We start from the raw sequence: 23,235 nt of genomic DNA, 5'->3' as shown, positions 1-23,235 counted from the left end.
ATTTTGTTTCATTTAAAGAGTAATTTTTAAAAAGTTATACATTTTTCAGAGGGAAAAAAGAAAAAGGACAAATATTAGTCACATACTATATTTGGCAATACTTTATGATTTTTTATGTGTGGTAGGATGATCATTGATCATTGTTCATAAATAGAATATAAGTGGTTCTTTATTATTTCCTAGTAGAACCATTTTTGACTGTACACTACCTGACAAATATCTTGTTGTCGATAACAGTTGTAAGGGCAACAAATAATAACTTGATTATCACAAATACTGCAGAAGGCCTATTGGAACTCACATGGACCCTAGATTCTCACAGAAATAAGTCAAGGAAAAATCATGGTTTATTTAATGACATTCAGTATAGAGGCTTGTGAGAGATCTGCAGAGTGGATGGCAACATCAACAGCCTGAGGAATCAAGACATTTGTGCTGCCCATTACATTACAAACCACAGGAGAGGGCAAATTCTTCAGAAAGATAGCACCGCTTCTCATACTTCAGCCTCTAAATCAAAGTTACTAAAGCAAAGAAGGTCAAGGTGCTCCAGAATTGGCCAGCTCAGTCACATGTATAAACATTATTGAGCTTGTGTGGGGTAAGATGAAGGAGGAGGCATTTAAGATGAATCCAAAGAATCTTGATGAACCACGGGAGTCCTGCAAGAACTCTTTCTTTGCCATTCCAGATGACTTTATTAATCAGTTATTTGAGTCATTGCAGAGATGTATGGATGCAGCCCTCGAAGATCATGGGAGTCATACACAATATTCATTCTTTTTCCACTGCACCATGACTATATATTCTATACCGTACATTATTTCTGTTAAGTAAGACTTAAGCACTTAAGCAGACCTTACTCTCCTAGTTAAATCATTAAAAATCAAGGCATGATCATATTTTATTTTGGTAAAATAAGCGTAATCTAGAGGCCTTTGCCTTTCACATAAGCCACTTTTCATACCAAGTGATCAACTAGAAGTCAGGTTATTATTTGTTGTTCTTAAAACCTGGATAGGCGACAAGACTTTTGTCTGGGTGTGTATTTTGTTCTAGAAAGCTGAAGGAAAGTGATTGAGTTAGTGTTCTAGTGACCGGTATAAAGTTTAAGTGTGTCTTTAAAACAGTTTTATGGAGCAGTGGGATACTTTCTGTGTTTTTCAAAAGTTCTTTGGGGATTTAGAAGTTTCTTCTGTGGCATTAGACTGTAATTAATTCTTTGGCTTTAACTGCAGCCTTACATTTAAAAAATGTACACGTACTGCACAACCATCTTTGTTGTAAAACCGTTTTCCTCCATGATTCAGGACTATTGTTTTAGACCAATAGATATGATTTCTCCAGTGTATGGTTCTCTGCATACAGCACTCGGAGTTCCAACCTAAAAAAAACAACAGTAGCATTATAGGTAACCTACAGGGCTTTCTTCCTTAATTTCCTCATTTATATTGATATTTTAGAGCTCTGTGGGGCAATTTTGCCCTGTTTACATCCCTTATTAAGAAAGATTTTGTCAATGTAATCACAAAACCTGACACTACTGCTTGGTTTGGAGTGTATGAATGGGATTTTTCGGATCTCGTGATCTAATACTGTAAAATAAGCTTGCATAATTGACATATAAATGCAAAAAGCAGAAAGAAACATGGACAGCAATATTTATCCTCTGATATCCATGAAACAACCCTGAACACTGTATATAAGCTTGGGTTAGAATCAGGACAGGTAAGAGAATATTGTTTAATGTTCTTATGTTGCATAATAATTAGGAATTACGCCAAATACATTTCTCCTATACTTTACCACTGCATGTGGTCTAAATTGGAAAAGCTCAAAATGTTTTAGACCATGTTTACACCTGTGTTTATTTTGTGAACATTTTGACAAAAACACACCCTTAAGGAATAGTTCAACCAAAAATTGTACTCTCCCACAAGTGGTTTAAAATCTTATAACTTTATAAGTTAAACACAAAATGAAAATATGTTGAGACCAATTAGAAACCTGTAACCGTTGACTTCCTTGAGAGGGAAAAAAAAAAAAAAAAAAAAAATATATATATATATATATATATATATATATATATATATATATATATATATATATATATATATATATATATATATAAATATATATATATATATATATATATATATAAATCATATATTCATATATATATATATATATATATATATATATATATATATATATATATACACACACATAATATATATATATATATATATATATATATATATATATACACACACATTATATATATATATATATATATATATATATATATATATATATATATATATATATATATATATATATATATATATATATATATATATATATTATGGAAGTCAGTGGTCCAGCATTTTTCGAAATATCTTCTTTTGTGTTCAACAGAAGAAAGATAGTCAAAGAGATTTGTGAGAAACCAAGGGTGAGTAAATGACGACAGTTTTTCAGTTTTGGGTGAACTATCCATTTACCACCATCATGTATAAACAGGGCCATAGAGTCCAAATCTGTCTTACCTTTTCCCGTTGATTTATTCTCTTGTACACAAATTCAGCAAAGGGTTTGCGCGGGATGTATCGTCCCTCACCCGGCTTTGTGAACAGTTTGCCATTTTCATAAACCACTTTCCCCCTGGAAATTGTGACCACTGGAACCCCATGACACCGCATTCCCTCAAAGATGTTATAATCCACAGCCTGGTGGTGAGTCTTTGCTGAAATCACCCTAAGATTAAGCACAATAAGCAGATAAATATGCATCTTACGGTAAATCATGCTGTATCTTTAATCATGATGCATTGAAACTAATCAGGTTAATCCATCAACAGTGTAGCATCTGAGCCAATTTGGTGTAAAAAATAGCAAGCTACAGTTTTCTTCCAAAATCTGTTGTTTCCTAAATTCAGCAATTTTTCCCCTCCACTTTTGTATCAGCACAGTTTAAAGAATGAGCTCTGAGTGGCCATCTGTCTCTAAAACTGAGACAAAACAGCAAAAAACGTGATGGAGATGACAGCTTTTGTGTTCAAAAGGTAATTTAGGAAGACAGTAAAACCTGTGGACTGTAATAGCTTTTTATTGTGTAATGGTAATTGGCTTTTCGTACTACATTTGTCTTAATTTCGATTAATTGATTTATTTTTAATACATGCACTGTACCATTTCACATACTGTATATTTTGTTGCATCTATTATAATGCTGTAAAAGACATATTACAGCAATTAAATATGATAAATGTTGCAGTATGGGAAAAGAAAGGCTGAAACATACCAGCCAAAATATTGCAAACACTTTTATTTCCTTTAAGTTTTGAATATGGTAAATTGTACTATAATTATATTAAATAATATACAGTCACCGGTCATTTTATCAGGTACACCTTACTAATACCGGCTTGGACCCCCTTCTGCCTTCAGAACTGCCTTAATCCTTCGTGGCATAGATTCAACAAGGTACTGGAAATATTCCTGAGATTTTAGTCCATATTGACATAATTTGTTGGCTGCACATCCATGATTTGAATCTCCCGTTCCACCACATCCCAAAGGTGCTCTATTGGATTGAGATCTGCTGACTGTGGAGGCCAATTGAGTACAGTGAACTCAATGTCATGCTCAAGAAAACAGTCTGAGAAGATGTATGCTTTGTGACATGGTGTGTTATCCTGCTGGAAGTAGCCATCAGTAGATGTGTACGCTGTGGTCATAAAGGGAGGAACATGGTCGGCAACAGTAATCAGGTAGACTGTGGCGTTGACATGATGTTCAATTGGTACAAATGTGCCAAAGTGTGCCAAGAAAATATCCCCCACGCCATTACACCACCACCACCACCCTGAACCATTGATGTTTAGCAGGATGGATCCATGCTTTCATGTTGTTGACGCCAAATTCTGACCCTACCGTACGAATGTCGCAGCAGAAATCGAGACTCATCAGACCAGGCAGCGTTTTTCCCATCTTCAATTGTCCAATAGTGAGCCTGTGCAAATTACAGCCTCAATTTCCTATTCTTAGCTGACATCCCAGTAAAAAAAAAATCCATTAGATCAGGAAATACTCAGACCAGCCCATCTGGCACCAACAACCATGCCAAGTTCAAAGTCACTTAAATCACCTTTTTTACCCATTCAGATGCTCGGTTTGCAGCAGATCCTCTTGACCATGTCTACACACCTAAATGCACTGAGTTGCTGCCATGTGAATGCATTAATGAGCAGTTGGAGAGGTGTACCTAATAAAGTGGCCGGTGAGTGTACATCGACTTGATTTGTAACATGCTGATATACGTATGTTCAATACATGTAACATTTTACTATGTAACCTTTTCAGTACTAAAATACTTTTTTCCAGATTATAGCAGTATTTTCCAATATATAGCAGATTCATTTTTTTTTTTTACAGAATTTCATAGGTTTTGTAAATTTTTGCAGGTTTCAGTTTTTCTCAGTCTCTATAGTGCACTTCTCAGAACACTATTTACATTTGCACAACATTTAATGGATTTCTCAAAACAATTAGTCATTTGTGGACATCATGGAAGCAGTTTCTCTTTCCTTCCAACAAAATGCAAATGTTTTCGGACATGCATCAAATGCTTTCATACAATTCTCTGCTATTTATAACATTATCATTTGCTTCTGTCATGTCAGTCAAAATTAGCTAAACTTGTGAATGGTGAATAGTCACTCCATATAAAACTAATAGTCCTCATTTCATTACTTGAGTCATTACATACAAAGATGTTGAACTAGTTGTCAAAATCTGTCAAGCTAATTTTATAAAATATGTTAAATATTTTTTTTTCCTGAAAATGTCTTCTAAATTGAACAATTTCATGAATGATTTACAGACATATGTGTGTTGTAGGTTTAGTTCCAATATGTACTGCAATATTGTTTACAGTTGTGCACAGCTCTACCCAAAGGAAGTTTATGTTTGTTGTAAATAAGGGTGTATTTATTTTTTTGCACAATGCTGTGAATAAATTAAAACTGCAAAGAGCAAATAGAGTGTGAAAAATACATATTTTTGTATTTTTACACACACATAAAATACAAAATACATAAAAAAGTGAAACATACATATTCAGTGTCTTGTGCTCAGACACCTCACTAAATGCAGTGATGTCTAACTTTACTGTAGCTTTCAAATGGCTGTGCAAATAGTATCTAGTGCTGTATTAAGCATTTTCAGCAAGTGTCACTAAAATCTGACTTCGTTGCATTGGGAAAAAAAATGTCCAGAGTAAACTGTCATAATGAAAACATGACAATCCCATTTGACTATCTTGTTCATATACAATGGTGTCAGTAGTTTTCATCTTGATCACACTGACACTTTCATTTACATCAATACTTGCTTTTGAGAAATGAGCTATCCGCTTTGAGCAAGTGACATGCTTTTACAGGTTATCAACTAGGATTTGCAGTTCAGTTGTACTAATTGTTTTTAGAAATGCATTAACTGTTGTTAATGTAAATAGTGTTGTGACAAATGCACCAAAGCGACTGAGGAAAAACTGTAACACTTTAAATACTGTTTCAGAATTAAAAACTACAATTATTGTCTTCACATGGAAATAGTTTTTTATCCTAATCAATTACATAAATATCATTTTGTTGAGGTCAACTCTAAATCATAAGTATTGTTGAAAAACTACATAAAATCCTTATTTATACTCTTTTAAAGCTATGTATAAAGTACATGGTTTTAAATGGTTTATTACAGTTTTTCTCAGTCGCTTTGGTGCGTTTCTCACAACACCGGTGTATTTCTGCACAACAGTTAATGCATTTCTCAAACAATAAGTACAAATTGCAAAACCTAGCTGATAACCTGCAAAAGCGGGTCACTTGCTCAAAATAGATAGTTCATTCCTCAAAAGCAAGTATTGATGTCAATCAAACTGTCAGTATCGTCAAAATGAAAAGTCCTGACACCATTGTTTATGAACAAGATAGTCAAATGGCTTACTCATGTTTTCATTATGTCAGTTTACTCTGTACATTTTTAATGCAAAAAAGTCATATTTTGGTGAAACTTCCTGAAAATGCTCAAGATAGTACTATATACTATTAGCACAGCCAATTAAAAATACAGTAAAGTGAGACATCACTGCATTGAGTGAGTTATCTGAGTATAAGACACTGAATATGTATGTTTCACATTTTTTCTGCATTTGCTCTTAACAATTTGATTTTTTTTCATAGCATTGTGCAGAAGAATAAATACACCCTTATTTACAACAAACATAAACTTTCTTTGGGTTGAACTGTGCACAACTGTAAGCAATATTGCAGAACATATTGGAACTGAACCAACATATATACACAGGTCTGTAAATCATTCATGAAACTGTTCAATTTAGAAGACATTTTCAGTTAAATAAAGATTTTTTTTTTTTTTTATAAAATTAGCCTGCAAGATTTTGACAACAAGTTCAACATTTTTGTATGTAATGACTCAAGTAATGAAATGAGGACTGTTAGTTTTATATGGAGTGACTATTCAGTATTTACAAGTTTAGTTCATTTTGACTGACATGACATAAGCAGATGATAATGTTATAAATAGCAGAAAGTTGAATGAAAGCAATTGATGCATGTCCGAAAGCATTTGCAATTTGCTGAAAGGAATGAGAAACTGCTACTATGATATGCACAAATGACTAATTGTTTTGAGAAATGCATTAACTGTTGTGCAAATGTAAATCGTGTTGTGAGAAATGCACCAAAGCGACTGAGAAAAACTGTAATCATTATATATAAATGTAACAATTGCAATAAATGTAACAATATATTAACAAATATAGATTTTAATAAACTTCTTCTTCACTAAGCCTGTAAATAACTCTTACCCACAGTAAAATCTCTTTTGTCTTACTGCTTTATCCTAATAATAATCAGATGGATGGATAATTATGCAATTTCACAGATGAACTGTCAGTTCAATCAAATGTAAGGCACAATTAGGACTGTTTGCAAAAAAATGTAGGATTATGCAAATATAATGAACAATCATATTGTTTTCAGTTATTTTCCACTAAAAAACACACATCCAGTTGCCCTTAATTGTCTAATGTACATCAGGACACGTCACCGGTGTCTTATTAGCGCGGCTTACACAATCGTTCAGCTCTGATTAATGCAACGCTGTTGTGCACTAAACTTCAGCACATTGGTCCTCGCCGCTGAACTCACATCAGCGGTTGGTTATTTGCCTAGAGGGAGCTAGCCCAGATTCATGGGGAAAAGGAACCGCAACGTGGCCCAATTATATAAGACTTAGGGCCGTCTGCTGTTTCCGTCCTCTCCTCTCATGCGTGCTCTTTTACAAACGACGAGTTTGAGCAGGAAGAACGATTCACAGTTCTTCCATTTATGGTCACGTCTTTACAGCCAATCCACTGTATTAAAGCTTCGTCATGGCAACATCTAGAAGCATGTTCAACCTTCAGCACAGATGTCTGAGCCCGCATACATGCGTGCATTCCATAATAAGCACATTTCTCAGGTCTGTTTATGGTTTTTGTTATGTCAGATCAAATATGGGAGTAAAAACACTCTAAAAATCAGGAAAGGGGCAATTCATGTGATGTTTAAAAATGTTCAGCTACAAATAAATTCAAGTGTTCATGAAATGAAGATGCTCAAAGACTGAAGCTTATGTACGGTGACACATTGGGCAAATAAAAGCTTTATGCCATGCAGGGCCGGATTAAGAACATATTGGGCCATGGGGCTATGTGAAGTTTCACAAACTAATTTCGAGAGGACCATGTGATATGATTGACTGCAGCTAGTCTCTCATCTACAATCATTAGTTCACCAATCAGATTAATATAAATGCACTATACAGTAAGTAGCCTAGCAAAAATGACTCCTTTATCTCTTTCCGAATAAACCCCCCATCCACCCCTTCTCCCCCTTTCCTCCTTTACCACGGGGAGCTCTTGAGAACCATCTGATCTTGTACTCTCCTTACATGCTCTATCAACCAGGTGGGAGCCTTGGGCTCAATAATCTCTGAGCACAGGGTTCTCTCCCGGGACAGCATGCCAAACCTGCTAATAGTATCAAGCAATATAAAAGTGTGAACTCTTGAAACACTGTTAATAAATGCAGGATCCCTCACAATTCTTTCATGTTGTCCCAACACAAATTGATTAAGTTAATTTAACACTTTTAACAAATTTATGTGGCTTGAACATAAAAAAAATTAAGTTGTCCCAATTAAATCTCAAGAACTGTGTTATTTCAGCTCATTTTAAATTAGTTTGAACAAGAAAAAAAAATTGAGTGTAGCAAAAAGGGCCCCGGTTATTTTTCACCTCAAGAAAATAGCTTTTTTCTCAATTTAATATTATTATTGTTAATTTTGTAAGTAATAATCTTATCTAATTTTCCACTTTTTGATTTATATTTGATTATTATAAATGCTTTATTTCATTAAAGTAGCTTTAAGCATACAAATTAATCAAAATAAGCAAAAAAAAAAAACAACAACAACAAAAACACATATTTGCAATACTTCTTAAATGAGCTCTCTCTACCATAAAATAGGGCTATCTTTAAAAACTTTAAATATTAGCTGCGCAGAAATCCCTAAAATATATTTAAAATCCTTGATTCTATTTTCCAATTTTGTCTTAAAGGGCACCTATGGTGAAAAATTTACTTTTCAAGCTATTTAGACAGACACACTGCAAAAAATGCTTTTCTTACTTAGATTTTTTGTCTTGTTTCTAGTCCAAATATCTTAAAATTCCTAAATCAAGAAGCATTTTCTAGACAAGAAAAACATATAGTCTTGTTTTCAGAGTTAGTTAGTTTTTCCTTAAAACAAGCAAAATAATCTGCCAATGGGGTAAGCAAAATAATCTTACGTCAAAAGAAAAAACAAGATTAATTTGCTTACCCCATTGGCAGATTATTTTGCTTGTTTTAAGGAAAAACTCACTTAATATTGGCATTTTATTTCTCAAAACAAGACAATATGTTTTGCTTGTCTAGAAAATGCTTCTTGATATAAGAAATTTTAGATATTTACAAGACAAAAAAATCTAAGCAAAGCATTTTTTGCAGTGATATGTGTAGGTATAGTGTATAGACCGTCATATTGGGGTGATATAAACACACCCAGACCACAACTTGACGTAGGAGTCCCCCCGCCCACCGAATTGATTGATAGCTGTGTATTAACATGTCCTGGTAGTCACGTGTATAATCATATCAACAAGACAGGACGTGCGCAAAGCAACCGGGAATAAAAGGTCTGTCCAGTTTGCTAGGATCATCAATCATCATCAAATGTGATCAAGAAGAGTGAGTTTCACAAGTTTAAAATGTTTTTAAACTGCTGAATGGAACGATTTCGCATTGCTGGTGTCTGAGGTCCTGTACTGACTCGGAAGGTGCAGAGAATAGTGTCAAACAGCTGTGTGTAGACTATTCTGTCACAAAACTCGTTTAAAATCCTACACGATGGTAATAGTTTGATTAAGGCATTTACATGTCTCTAGTGCACTTTAAAAATGCGAGTAAAAATATGCGTATTCCACGTCTTAATCACTGTTTACATGTTAGACTCTTAATCAGTGCATTGTCTAAATCGGATTAAAATCGGATTATTGGTGTCCATGTAAACATACTCATTGTAGGGTCAGTGATTTGTTCAAAAGCTGTAGATCTGACCTGGCTATGTGAGACTACATGTTAAATTAATCCCTTTCTATGCATGAAATATTTACTGTACATAGTGTTCTGAATACCTCTTCTGGCATTATTTTGAACATTGCATGAGTATACATCATAAATCTCTCTTTTGAGCATGTTTGAATGTCAAATCTTTTTGATTCTCCTGGTTCTTTACATTAAAAAAAATCTTTATAGGAAGTCAGTGAAAGTCTTGCATTTTAAGTTTTATTACAAGGCTGTTCACACTTTTTAAATATGTAATATCTGAAGAATGTATTAAAAGTGCACTTTGTATTAACATTGGCCATCTGTTTGTAATGCCTGGACAATGAAATACGACTCATGATTCATTAAAGCATGTAAATGAGGTCACGCACAGTTTTCTAGGCTGCTGTGATTTACCTGCTGGCCTTAGGGTCCCATATGACCAAGTCTGCATCAGAGCCTTTAGCAATTCTCCCTTTTCGAGGATAAAGGTTGAAGATTTTTGCTGCGTTAGTACTGGTGACTGCTACAAACCGGTTTTCATCCATTTTTCCGCTGTGCTAGGGAAAATGAAAACAAAATGGGATTTTTTTTTTTTTTTGCAGGGTTTTTTTTGTTAGTTTATTTTCCACAACCATGATAAAAGTTCAGCAAAGTTCAGCACTGCACTGAGACTGGATAGATAAACAGATTAATGGATAGACGGATGGACATATGGATTGATGATTAACAGATGGATGGATGATTGAAAGGATGGATGATTGATAGATGGACAGACAGATGAATGGGTAGTCTTTCTATTGTAGGAATTAAATATATAGATAGATAGACTGATGGACATGGATAGATGATTGACATGGATGGATGAACTAATCGGATTTAAACAGACAGACAGATAGATGAATGGATGATAGATGGATGGATGGATGGATGGGTAATCTTTCTATTATATGATTAAGATAGATTGATAGATCGACTTAAAGATGGATGATTGATTGCTAAATTGATGGATGTTTCTATTATAGGATTAGGATAGACAGATGGACGAAGGATGGATGATTAAAAAATGGATGGATGGACAGATGGATAATCGCATAGTCTTTCTATTACAAGATTTAGATAGATAGATAGATAGATAGATAGATAGATAGATAGATAGATAGATAGATAGATAGATAGATAGATAGATAGATAGATAGATAGATAGATAGATAGATAGATAGATAGATAGATAGATAGATAGATAGATAGATAGACATACAGATAAACTGACGGATGGATAGATGTATAGATCATTGATTGCTAAATGAATGGATTTATTTATGGATGGATGGATGGATGAATGAATGGACAGATGGTCTTTCTGTTATAGGAATAAGCTAGACAGATGGATGGACAGATGATTAATTGCTAGATGGATGGATGGATAGTCTTTATAATATAAGATTAGATTGATGGATAAATGTATGGATAGATAAACAGACAAGACAAGACACATGAACAGATATAGATTTAGAGACAGACAGACAGACAGATGAATGAAAGACTGATTGCTGGATGGATGGATGGATGAATGGACAGACTGACATAGAGATCGACTGACTAGAATAGAGGATTGATTGCTAGATGGTTGGATGGATGGATGTATGGATAGTCTTTCTATTATAGGATTAATTTCAGAGGCACTGACCACTCCCTTCTCCCATATAACAGACATGCGGTCTTCAACACCATTGACTCCATTTGGGATTTTAGTAAAGTCATCTTTCCCAAGGGCTTTCTGGCACACAGAGAATGTGCAGTTATCTGTTCCTGTTACGCTTAGATCATCACTGTAAGATAAGACACATTATCATCTCATTGCTTCATCTTCATCACTTTATATTTGGCACATGAACATAACCTTTTGCATTTCCTGGAGTAAAAAAAAGAATGCAAGTTAGGAAGTAGAAACCATACTTGGCCAGCAGGTCCATCAGATATCCAGGGGTACTGGGATCTGGTCTCAATGGTGGGCCCATGACAAAACCAGCAGCATGAGCCCAGTTCTTATGCCAATAGTGAGTGCCATCTGTGCCCAGTCCAGCCGCAATGGGCTCTCCAAACACCAATCGACCTGACAGGAAACAATCAGTGCGATAAAATAACTCTTCTATTCTAAGAGTGTTATTTGTGCTTTAGTCTTACCATTTCTGCGTGCATTAGCCACCACCTTCGCTGCAGATTTGCTCATGACGTGTACCACATAAAGCGGGCAATTTGTGGCATGAGCAATAGTGATGGCACGCTGTGTGGCCTCCGCCTCCACTTCTTCTGGACGACACATTTCATGCCCCTCCGGACCCGTGATGCCCAGAGAGAGCATACGCTTTGCACCCTGCGCAAGCACAAACACAAATCAATATTCACAGACAGAGTCTATTTTAAATCAAAACCATACTCTGAGAGGCAGGCATCATTTGTATCTGAGCTACATCAGCGTAAAAAAATGCCTCACATTTAGCAGCTATAATATATGGCTTCTATTATACCCGCATTAGCATTTCTGAAGGAAACAGCGGCGCTTGCTATGCAGAAAAAGAATAAAGCAGTTGTTATATTTTCTGAAAGAAACAGGAGTGGTGCTGCTTGCCTAGCAAAACTCGCAGCCACAGTGTTAAAGGTGCTGTATGTATGTTTTTGAATGCAGTGCTTCCCAACCCACTTCCTAAAGGCAGAGCGACAAGACAGATTTTCAAACTCTTCCTAATCAAACACATCTGAATCAACATTAGTAGTGACTCCAAGACCTGAAGTTAAGGGGTCAGATAAAGTAACGGTGACATCTAAAATATCTACTATTGGTGAGCCGTCAGAAACAGGGATGGGAAACACTGTTACTAGTGCATAGAAATATCATAGTATATAAAAAAAACAATGCTACGATTAGTAATTCTCCCTTAAAAAGAATGATCAGTGTTAGAATGTTTGTTTTTGTTTTGGTCTGTATAACCAACACAATCTCACAGCAATTCGTAACTTTTTCATTTAGTGGCTAATTCGTATGAATTCGTACGATCTAATTCGTACAATTTAGTACGATTTGCTTATCCCCCAATGACGGTTGGGGTTAGGGGTGGGGTTAGGTGCCACGCCTCCTTTTTAAAATCGTATCATTTCGTACGACTGAAATCGTACGAATTCGTATGAATTAGCCACTAAACTGGCAAAACACTTACGTTTTCTCATGAGACCAGGGTGGTATAACTCTATCCACCGCCAGTTTACTTAATTATATTTCAGCAGCCCGGGTTGACTTGGCAGAAAGCCTAGTGTATTTAATTTTAGTTATGAAGGCTCTTTCAATTTATGTGGGAACGGTTGAAAATGCGACGTCTAGTAGCAGTAGCTGTCATGATCACCAGCGATCAAATACTTGCAAATCGCTGGAGAACTACATCATATACATCTTCAATAACATCATGCACCACTTGAACACCAGTTCCTTATTCCTACTGATTACGCATGCACACACACACGCATACACACACAGACACACAGACACAGGTGATGGTCATCCTCTATGATTACATAGACTATATACAACCCAGTTTCACACACTCTTTGCTGAGTCTTGTTACTGTTTATGCGCATTTGAAAGCATTCACCTGTGTTTGCCTGTCTGTGTTTTAATCCCTGTACCTGTTTTCAATCGTTCTCTGTCCTGACCATCGCTTGTTATCTGAATTATGTTTAGGATTTTCTCCATTGTTCTCAGTGCTCCTGTTTTCCCTTGCCTGTACGACCATTCCACTTTATATTAAAGCTACATTTGGAACTTTCTGCATTTGGAACTACAGTATCTCGATTGTCAGCACAATCTGTCATAACAATAGCAGTCGCTGCAATGAGACACAGATTATAGATAGCAAATGATACTAATATTACAAATGTAAACAGTAGCTGAGCAGCTTACATCCTAACTACCTGTACATGCGACATGACATGTTCATTGCGCTTTGGCGACCCCTGATGAATAAAGGGACTAAGCGGAAAAGAAAATGAATGAATGAATGAATGTTAGGTACAGTAGGATATGGTGTTGAAATGTTTGCTAGGGTGTTCTAATTGTTTCAAGTGTATTTATGCTATATTGTTGTAAGTAGCAGCTAAGGTTTTTAGTGCATTAGGGCTGTAATGGTAAACAAATTCCTACTGTAAATTTGTTTTATGGGTTTTTTGGTTTGATATGCATGTGTACTAAACAAGAGTGTTGTATTTACCCACTGCATTTGCAAAAACAAATTTAAAAAACTTCTAGTTTTATGTATTTTATTTTTTTACAAATCAACACCTCAATTAATTATATTAATTAATAATATTAATAATGAGTATTAATAATTGAAGTTATTCAATCCTTGATGCATGAATAAAACTTAAAAGCCTTTTGTTTAATTTCACCATTTGTTCTAAAACTGCTAAACACAAACACAGAGGCAGCGTGGCACTGTGAGTAGTGCTGTCGCCTCACAGCAAGTAGGTTGCTGGTTCGAAACCTCGGCTGGGTCAGTTGGCATTACTGTTTGGAGTTAGCATGTTCTCCCCGTGTTGGCATGGGTTTTCTCAAGGTGCTCTGGTTTCTCCCAGAAGTCCAAAGACATGTGCCAGAGGTGAATTGGGTAAGGCAAATTGGCTGTAGTGTATGTGTGTGAATGAGAGTAAATGGTTGTTTCCTAGTGATGGGGTGGAACTGGAAGGGCATCTGCTACGTAAAACATATGCTGGATAAGTTGGCGATTCATTCCGCTGTGGCAACCCCTGATTAATAAAGAGACTAAGCTGAAAAGAAAATGAATGAATAAAGGAATGAACAAACACAAAGAACACAAAAAAAAAAAAATAGGTTCGATAGTCACTGAATTCTATAGTATTCTCTATACTCTATAGTAAACAGAGAATTAAATTGTGTTATTAAATGTATATATAATGTAATGTAAATATATATATATATATATATATATATATATATATATATATATATATATATATATATATATATATATATATATATATATATATATATATGTATGTATGTATGTATGTATGTATGTGTGTGTGTGTGTGTGTGTGTGTGTGTGTGTGTGTGTGTTTGCATTTGAGGGGGTGGGGGGTGAACTATCTCTTTAATGCACAAATCTGCAATGGAAAATTTTTTTCCTCTCTCTCTCTTGCTGTCACCCACTTTTGGCGCTGACTGGAATGTAAAATTCACTAATAGGTTAATTAATGTGCATTTTGATAATTAGTGAAGGCAGGTGATACAGGTTACTAAGCGACTTTAAAAAGCCATTAGCTGAGGAAAGAAAAGGTGGAAAGAGTCATTGTGTGAAATGGTGCCGAAAGAATGAGCGCATAAGAGACTGTGGCTTTTCCTCTGGAAAATGAGGATTTCATTGCTTTTCATTTGTATTTTGAAAGGCAAAGAAAGATTTTAGAAACCACGTATCTGACCGCTAACAGTTTAGTGTTCTGTTTAAGATGTGTTTTAGTCTTTGTCAAGTCTGGTCTGGTCACATTCTTTCATACCTGAGGCTAAATGACCAATGCATGTCCTCTCTCCATACTTGGATTATGCTAGAGTGTATTCTTTATGAAAGCAGTAACATGCATAACCTCCTTTAAGAACCGCTTCTTTAACTCTATGTATTTGGCGCCCTCCAGTGTCATTTTTCTACATTTGCGGTTTATTCTAAGAATAATGCACAAGGTTTTAGTTAATTAAAACATTTCATCATATATGTGCCTAAATTTCAAACAAATTTAGGCAAATGCGTGGTAATTTTTTAATATAACCTTGTCCAGTGGATTCTGACTATTTCTAGACTTGGCCTGGAATAACCGTTGACTGTTGTACGGTTCTCATGGTATAAGTGATTTTTATTTATTCATTTATTTTTTACGTCGCTTCATTTTTTTAGTACAACAGTTACTCCAGTAGGAAAGATATTTAAAGATGCTGTTTTAAATTGTAAAGAAATCTGTGTTCTTGAAACTATGAAGTCGATGATCAATGATTTGAATGATTTAGCCTGACTATTACTGTTGAAAAAATATTTAAAATGTTTCCCAAATTAAAATATATTATGTTCAATGGGGAGATAGTTGTTGTTTTTTACCAAGATATTTAAAAAGGACATATTGTAGAGCAGTTATCACAATACCGTGAAACCGTGATCCTTTTTATCCAAGGTTATCATACTGTCAGAATCATATACCACATATCACATTCTACACCAGGGGTGGCCAACCCTGTTCCTGGAGAGCCACCTTCCTAGATTTCAGTTGGGACCCATATCAAACCGACCTGCCTGTAATTAGCACGTTGTGTTCAGGTCCTAATTAATTGGTTCAGGTGTGTTTGATATGGGTAGCAACTGAAATCTGCAGGAAGGTGGCTCTCAGGAACAAGGTTGGCCACCCCTGTTCTAGACTAACAGGACACTTCTGGCTTCATCCTGCACTTTTTGCTGCATGCAGTATTGAGTCTAAAACATATATTTATGTGATGAAATAGCTGGATATTAATAGTCTTTTACTAATCACAAATCTATGACGGTGTTTGTAAAATAGTTACCATTTGACTTTTTGACCACTGTACTTTAAAACCTTTAACAGTGGCATTTTATGTTAGTGTAAAGGCCTGGGCCAGTTATTGTGCAACATGATCTGTTTGTCTAGGGTTCGATCTACTTTACTTTTAAATAATGATTTACAAAAAGCCCTTTCACACTGGTTTACTCTTCTTAAAACCATGGTGAAGTTTAACTTCGGGGTTAAAACACTAAATCCTTCACAGGCTCATGCTGATTCTCATGGAATTTCTAACCTCGGTGTTAGAAGAAGCAATGGATATGGCTAATGAATACTTTCTAGTATATTATATAATATGCAGTACTCAACATAAGTGTGTGTGTGTGTGTGTGTGTGTGTGTGTGTGTGTGTGTGTGTGTGTGTGTGTGTGTGTGTGTGTGTGTGTGTGTGTGTGTGTGTGTGTGTGTGTGTGTGTGTGTGTGTGTGTGTGTGTGTGTGTGTGTGTGTGTGTCTGTTTTTGTCAAGATACTAATATTGTATTTTCAAGTGTAATTTCTGAGTACTCGTTCACCTCTTAGCAGTACTCACCTCTGCAATAAGGTCTCCATTCTCTGCATGGACTTGAGCTATTGCCCCAATCTCTTTACATGTGGAGAAAACAGCATAGAGCTCGAGGTCTTGCAGCATGTAGAGGTCTTTGTATGCCATAAACATCTTAAAAGAGTTGATGCCTTTTTCAGAAACAAGAGTCTCCATTTCTTTCTTGACCTATAGAGAGAGCCCAGTATTTATGTTAATGTTATTCAAATATCAACACATTTATAGATCAAAATCCCATGTGATCTGAACATGAGGAGAGGATCAGAATAAATGTTTACAAGTAAATTTTTTTGATTGTGTTTCTTGGACATGCCCATGTTTTTCTGTCATTTTTATCAACAGCTGTGCACATATCCTTCTTTAACCCTATAAAGATCATCATATTTGATACACACATTTCTAAAGCCTCATAATTAACAACATAGTTAAAACTTTCAGATAAGTAAACATAACATGATATTTATGTTCATTTCCCTGCCACTGTTTCTTTAAGACCAAAATTGATTTTTTTTAGTTGGAAAGAGAAGACATTAGTTTAGCCAATGATGTGTTTTGGTTAAGGTCACATGACATGCAGTGTTTTTCTGTAGCGCAATTTCTGACACACTAGCATTTATTGTGAGTAGTTGCTGAATGCAAATGTTAACTTCAATAAAAACAAAGGATCAAATTATGTCAGATCCACAAAAATAATCTGAAACATCACCTCCAGTAAGTTATGAAATATTCACAACTCAATTTCTTTTTATCAATTCAGTTTTTGTTTTGTAAATTGATCAAACGTATGTGTTGCCAAATGGTGCAATAGTGGAACATGCAATATTGCAATAGATTAGCTTGCTAGCAAGGTCAGCTGTGAACTTTTAAGTTGTAACAATAACAATAACATGAAAGCTAGTAATATAATGTTGATAGGTGTATGCTAATGGCAGTATAAGTTCTGTGTTAAAGCTTATAATACTTCAACACCAATTAAATCATTTCAAACAATAAAATTATTAATTATAAGCTAAATTCTAAATTTAGAAATTTCTAAGTTAGACCCACTGTTGGACGTTGCTATATGGCAACATTATAAAGTACCTTAATTTAAAAAAAAAATATTCACAGTACTTCAAGTTAAGCCATTTTAAGAAAATAAAAACAGTAAAATATATTTTTTTATAGATCTATCATAATGCGTAGAGGGTGAAATGTTTTACATTTTTTGTATGAAGTTAAAAAATTGCCTACAATGCAGGTGCCAAATATTACATTTGAAACATTTTTATAACATTTAATACATTTGGTAGACAAATTCCTCCAAAATGACACATACAATGTACATTTATCATTGCGTAGAGGAAACATTGTTTACAAATAGCAGACAAAAATAGTTTTTTCATAAACCTGTTATTTTTGTGAATTTAATTTTTACGTAAAATTAAAATGAAACATCCAAATTGCTTTTGTTGCACTTTATCTATTCATAAATGAAAAAAAAAAGTGTTTGCTGATTTCGACTACAACACCTGTTTTGAAGCACTGTTATCATCACAAATTATAATTTTTTAATAGGATGGCATGGTGGCTCAGTGGTTAGCACTGTCGCCTCAAAGCAAGAAGATTTCTGGTTCGAGTCCCGGCTTGGTCGGCATTTCAGTGTGGAGTTTGCATGTTCTCCCTGTGTTGGCGTGGGTTTCTTCCGGGTGCTCCAGTTTCCCCCACAAGTCAAAAGACATGCGCTATAGGTGAATTGAATAAATGTAGTGAATGAGTGTGTGTGAGTGTTTCCCAGTACTGGGTTGCAGCTGGAAGGATATCCGCTGCGTAAAACATATGCTGGATAAGTTGTCGGTTCATTCCGCTGTGGCGACCCCTGATTAATAAAGGGACTAAGCCGAAGGAAAATGAATGAGCCATAAATATCTATTTCAGAAGCACTTACTGTACATACACCAAACACCACTGTTTTATTCATATCTGTATTATGGTGTTTAAAAAGAGATACGTGCATACAAAATTTTCTAATTATATATATTTTATTGTACCCAATTTGTTTTGTTTTTTTGGCTTTTTGCTGTACGTTCTTTGGAGTGATAAAAAGAGTCTAAACCCTCTCTGTACACACCTTTGAATCTGATATGCCAAATAAATAGGGGAAAATGCAAATGTATGCAAATTAGGCAATTGTAACTAATTTGCATATGTAAATATAACATTTTAGAAAACTTATAAATAAAAAATGTTTGTAATTCTTAATGTAATCAATCAACTAGGAAACTACAGTGATATATATATATATATATATATATATATATATATATATATATATATATATATATATATATATATATATATATATATATATATATATTTATATATATATATATATATATATATATATATATATATATATATATATATATTTATATATATATATATATATATATATATATATATATATATATATATATATATATATATATATATATATATATATATTACCCTGTTTACCTGCAGTGTATTGCATTAAGCTACAGTAATGCTGGTTTATAAATATACTTGAGCAGTATTCGTACAGTGTCGTCCCACCAGGTCACTGCCATATGAAGGGAGTAATCGCAGCAGACTTTGGGGTCAGCCGTTCTCCTCCAGCGCTCATAGGCCTCCAGAAGCGAACACCCCTTCTGTGCGATGACAAAGTCCAGGATCATGGTCGTTCCTCCTGCGACCGCAGCCTGCGGACACATGTTATACAGCAACATCAACACACGCTTTCAAACATGTTGCAAATTAACTTTCTGGTTACATTCAAATCACCATGGATGTTGACCTTTGAACTTTATACATCATTTTGTAAAGCTGTCCTCTTTATATGTCATCATGCTGTTTTATTAATGACTGACAAGTTTGGACATGCAGAGATCTTTCTGGCATTTTTATCACCAGCTGCGCACATTTCCTTCTTTAACCCTATATCATCATATTTGATCCACACATTTCTAAAGCCTCCTGATTAACAACATAATTAAAAATTTCAGATAAGTAAACATAACTTTTATATTGCTAATAATATTTTAAATGAATATCTAATAGACTTCTGATTAAGAGTTTAATTCCATATGTTAGTTTTTAGAAAACAAAATGCAAGTATCATTTGTGTGTTTATGTGTCAATTATAATGTTTATGATTAATTATGAATAATTATGGACCCCAAAATGTAAACTATAGCATTTAAATATCTTTACATAGTTAAATAATTTAATTTTAATTATATGTGACAAGTGATTGCTCAGCTATTTCAATTAATATTCAAAAATCTTTGTAGTAATAATAATAATAACAATGATGATGATGTTAATAACTGCAAATTCCGCAGATCTTCAGCCCATCATTTAGTCTATTTATTTACTTGTGTAAATGCATTTATATTTACATTTATATTTATCCAGTTTTTAAATAATTTCAGTGATATTATTGACTAATAGGAAAATGTCCATATGATTTATTTACAATACAGTTTGTAAAGTAATATTTTCTGTTTTTAGCAGATATATGAGAAACTTGCTTTGCTTACAAAATTAGTGGATCTAATTGGATTTGCAATGTAAACGTTAAATAAAAGTTAAAAAGTTATTATTTTTTATGTCATATATATATTTTATTTCACAATATAAGTTTTCAGTTATGATTTCAAATTTCTCAGCATATACTGCATATGAGCCATAAAAGGTTACACAACACAACATTAAACCCTTATGCATGCTCTTTTATTTTTATTTATTTATTTATTTATTTATTTATTTATTGTTTTATTTATTTATTTATAATTTTTTATTTATTCATAGAAATAAAATGTAAGAATATATACAAACATGGCATAGTATTCAGTCGCAAACACACTGAGCTTGTTTGCATTGAATACTGTACTTTTAAATTACTCGCAACATTGAGAAGAATACAGATGGAAAAAAACATAATTTTTTTAAAAATTCAATACTGATGTTCCCCAAATGAGCTATTGACAAACAAGGCTTCAATCATGAGTCTTATGTCATCAAACTGAATTTTATAAGCAGTGAATAATGCTGTTAAAACTACACTATACTGTAAATATGATTATTTATTTATAATGTTTGACATAATTAGCACAACACACAAATTTTACCATTATCAATAAGCAATATATCAATAATAATTTCCTGAAAAAAAGATTAATTGAATTTAGTACTTTTTGGTTTAATAGGTGGTTGCATACAGTTTATATGGGCAGATATTTAAGAGTTTTAAGTGATTTTTAGGGTATTTATGAAATAATATTAAGAGGATCGCGTGCTTATGATTGCTTGCGGCTGGTCCCGCTTTTCCAATTTATGGTTCACCAATCAGACGATTCCTAAATCACTATAAATACCCTACTTTCCACATAACAGCCATCTATGTTTTCAAGAATCTCCCTTTCCACCCCTACTTCTCGTCCTTTCCTAGATGGGTGGCCCAGTGGTTAGCACTGTTGCCTCACAGCAAGAACGTCACTAGTTCTAGTCCTTACCAAGCCAGCCAACATTTCTGTGTGGAGTATACACATTCTCCCTGTGCTCATGCGGGTTTCCCCCGGGTTCCCCGGTTTCTTCCCACCATCTAAAAACACTTATTTTAAGTTAATTACCTAATCCAAATCGGCACAATGGACATGCTCCTAGTAAATAGTTATCCTAGTAAGTAGCAATCCCTATCTGTTCATTAGCTACTACAGCAGCAGATCTACCTGAGCTCAAACTCCCCTCTTGCCTTGCAAACGGGACGGAGGATGGCTCGAGGATTTTATGAGCTCAGGGTTCTCTCCCGGGACAGCATTCCAAAGAAGCTTTATAATCAATCAGCTAAGTGTGAACTCTTGAAACAAATCACATTCAACTTAATTTCTTTGTTTAAATTCAGTGCATATGAATTGTTGGCTACCCCTTACCTTAATAAAAAGGGTAATTAATTAATTTGAATACTTCAGATAATTACAATAAACTCTTTAATAACAATATTAGATGCACAAAACGTTTTCTGTTGTTTGTAAGTATACCTGAGTGCCGGTCTGAAAGTCATCCGCAGTTGTGGTGCCCATGAAAGACAGCTCCATGTGAGTGTGAGTGTCTATTCCACCCGGCAGCACCAGTTTGTGTGTGGCATCAATGACCCGTGTGCCAGCGGCCACCTGCAGATCTGTTCCAACACCACTGATAACTCCATCTTCGATATACACGTCTGCCATCACAGAGAAATCCTCATTTACCACTTTCCCCCCTTTAATCAAAATACAGCTTTGTGCTGTCATGTTTTTACTCACTAACTAAAGCACAAATAAGAAAAAAACTTTGTATCTTCTACAGATGTGCTTGTTTTCCAAGCACTGTGTCTCTATGTTTGGGTATAAGTGTGTGGTCTGCAAGACTGACGGTCTGAATGTCTGACTGGGTCTTTTTTTTCTCTCTTGCTCTTTTTTTTTCTTTACCATACACCCATTTCATTGCGAAATCTGCCTGCCTGACCTGTCCAGCCTGTTTCTGGCAGGATGAGCATGATTTATTTGAGCTTGTTCAAATGAAGAGGTTAAAAATGTCTAGCCTCCAGGTTTAGAATTTCCTTTACAAACTTTTATTCTTTTCTTCCTATTCAACATAGAGATTTATGCATACCTATAGGGCTATTTTTATCGAAGTTGATATCTAGCTGCACCATACTGGTGTTTCTTAACATCTAGTATTTACAAGGTGGGTTGTTAGGCCAACGCTCAACCCCCAATCTAAAGGACCAGGACTATAACCAATTCATCTATAGCGCATGTCTTTGGACTGTGAGTGCTTGAAGGAAACTCACGCGAACACGAGGAAAACATGCAATCTCCACAAAAATGACAAACCGCTCGAATCTTTCTGTGAGATGACACACAGTGGTAAAAAGAGTACTGAAAAATCATACTCAAGTAAAAGTACCATTACTTGCCTAAAAAATGTAGTGCAAGTAAAGTAAAAAGTATCGGTTGTGAAAATTACTCAAAGTAGCTCTTTCAAAAGTACTCAAGAGTAGTGAGTAGTGAAAATTACGCTATTAAAAGCTGATGTGTTTACATGTAATTTGTGGACGTGTGTAAACGTAACATTCTGTAGTGCATTTAGTTATTATCCAGCAGGCACACAACAGCATAAGACGTTAATATTAGGTTAAATTTATGTTTTAACGTTAGGTGACCAAAATTCAATGTTCAGCCAGCGTCTAAGGACAACGTTATTTTGATGTCAAATAATGACGTCAAATAAAAATGCTATTTGGTCGATTTTAGGTTGTTAGAAAGTAACCAAAATCCAACGTCAAC

The 23,235-nt window shown here is 34.6% G+C and overlaps 1 protein-coding gene across 1 annotated transcript; it reads right to left on the bottom strand.

The window, feature by feature from the left end:
- Positions 1–204: 204 nt before the first annotated feature.
- Positions 205–22,301, bottom strand: dpys (dihydropyrimidinase; the record flags this gene model as incomplete). Its single annotated transcript, NM_001123063.1, is given in 9 exon segments — positions 205–1,384; positions 2,550–2,757; positions 10,133–10,275; positions 11,406–11,547; positions 11,675–11,831; positions 11,903–12,092; positions 16,874–17,053; positions 19,447–19,605; positions 21,946–22,301. Coding segments are annotated over 9 exon segments (1,503 nt in total). The 5' UTR covers positions 22,198–22,301.
- Between the last annotated feature and the right edge of the window lie 934 nt (positions 22,302–23,235).

This window comes from Danio rerio, chromosome 16 (assembly GCF_052040795.2).
Source record: "Danio rerio strain M-AB ecotype USA chromosome 16, GRCz13ab, whole genome shotgun sequence".
Classification (NCBI taxonomy): Eukaryota; Metazoa; Chordata; class Actinopteri; order Cypriniformes; family Danionidae; genus Danio; species Danio rerio.
The sequence above is the reverse complement of the archived record's forward strand: the minus strand, read 5'-3'. Positions and strand labels throughout refer to the sequence as shown.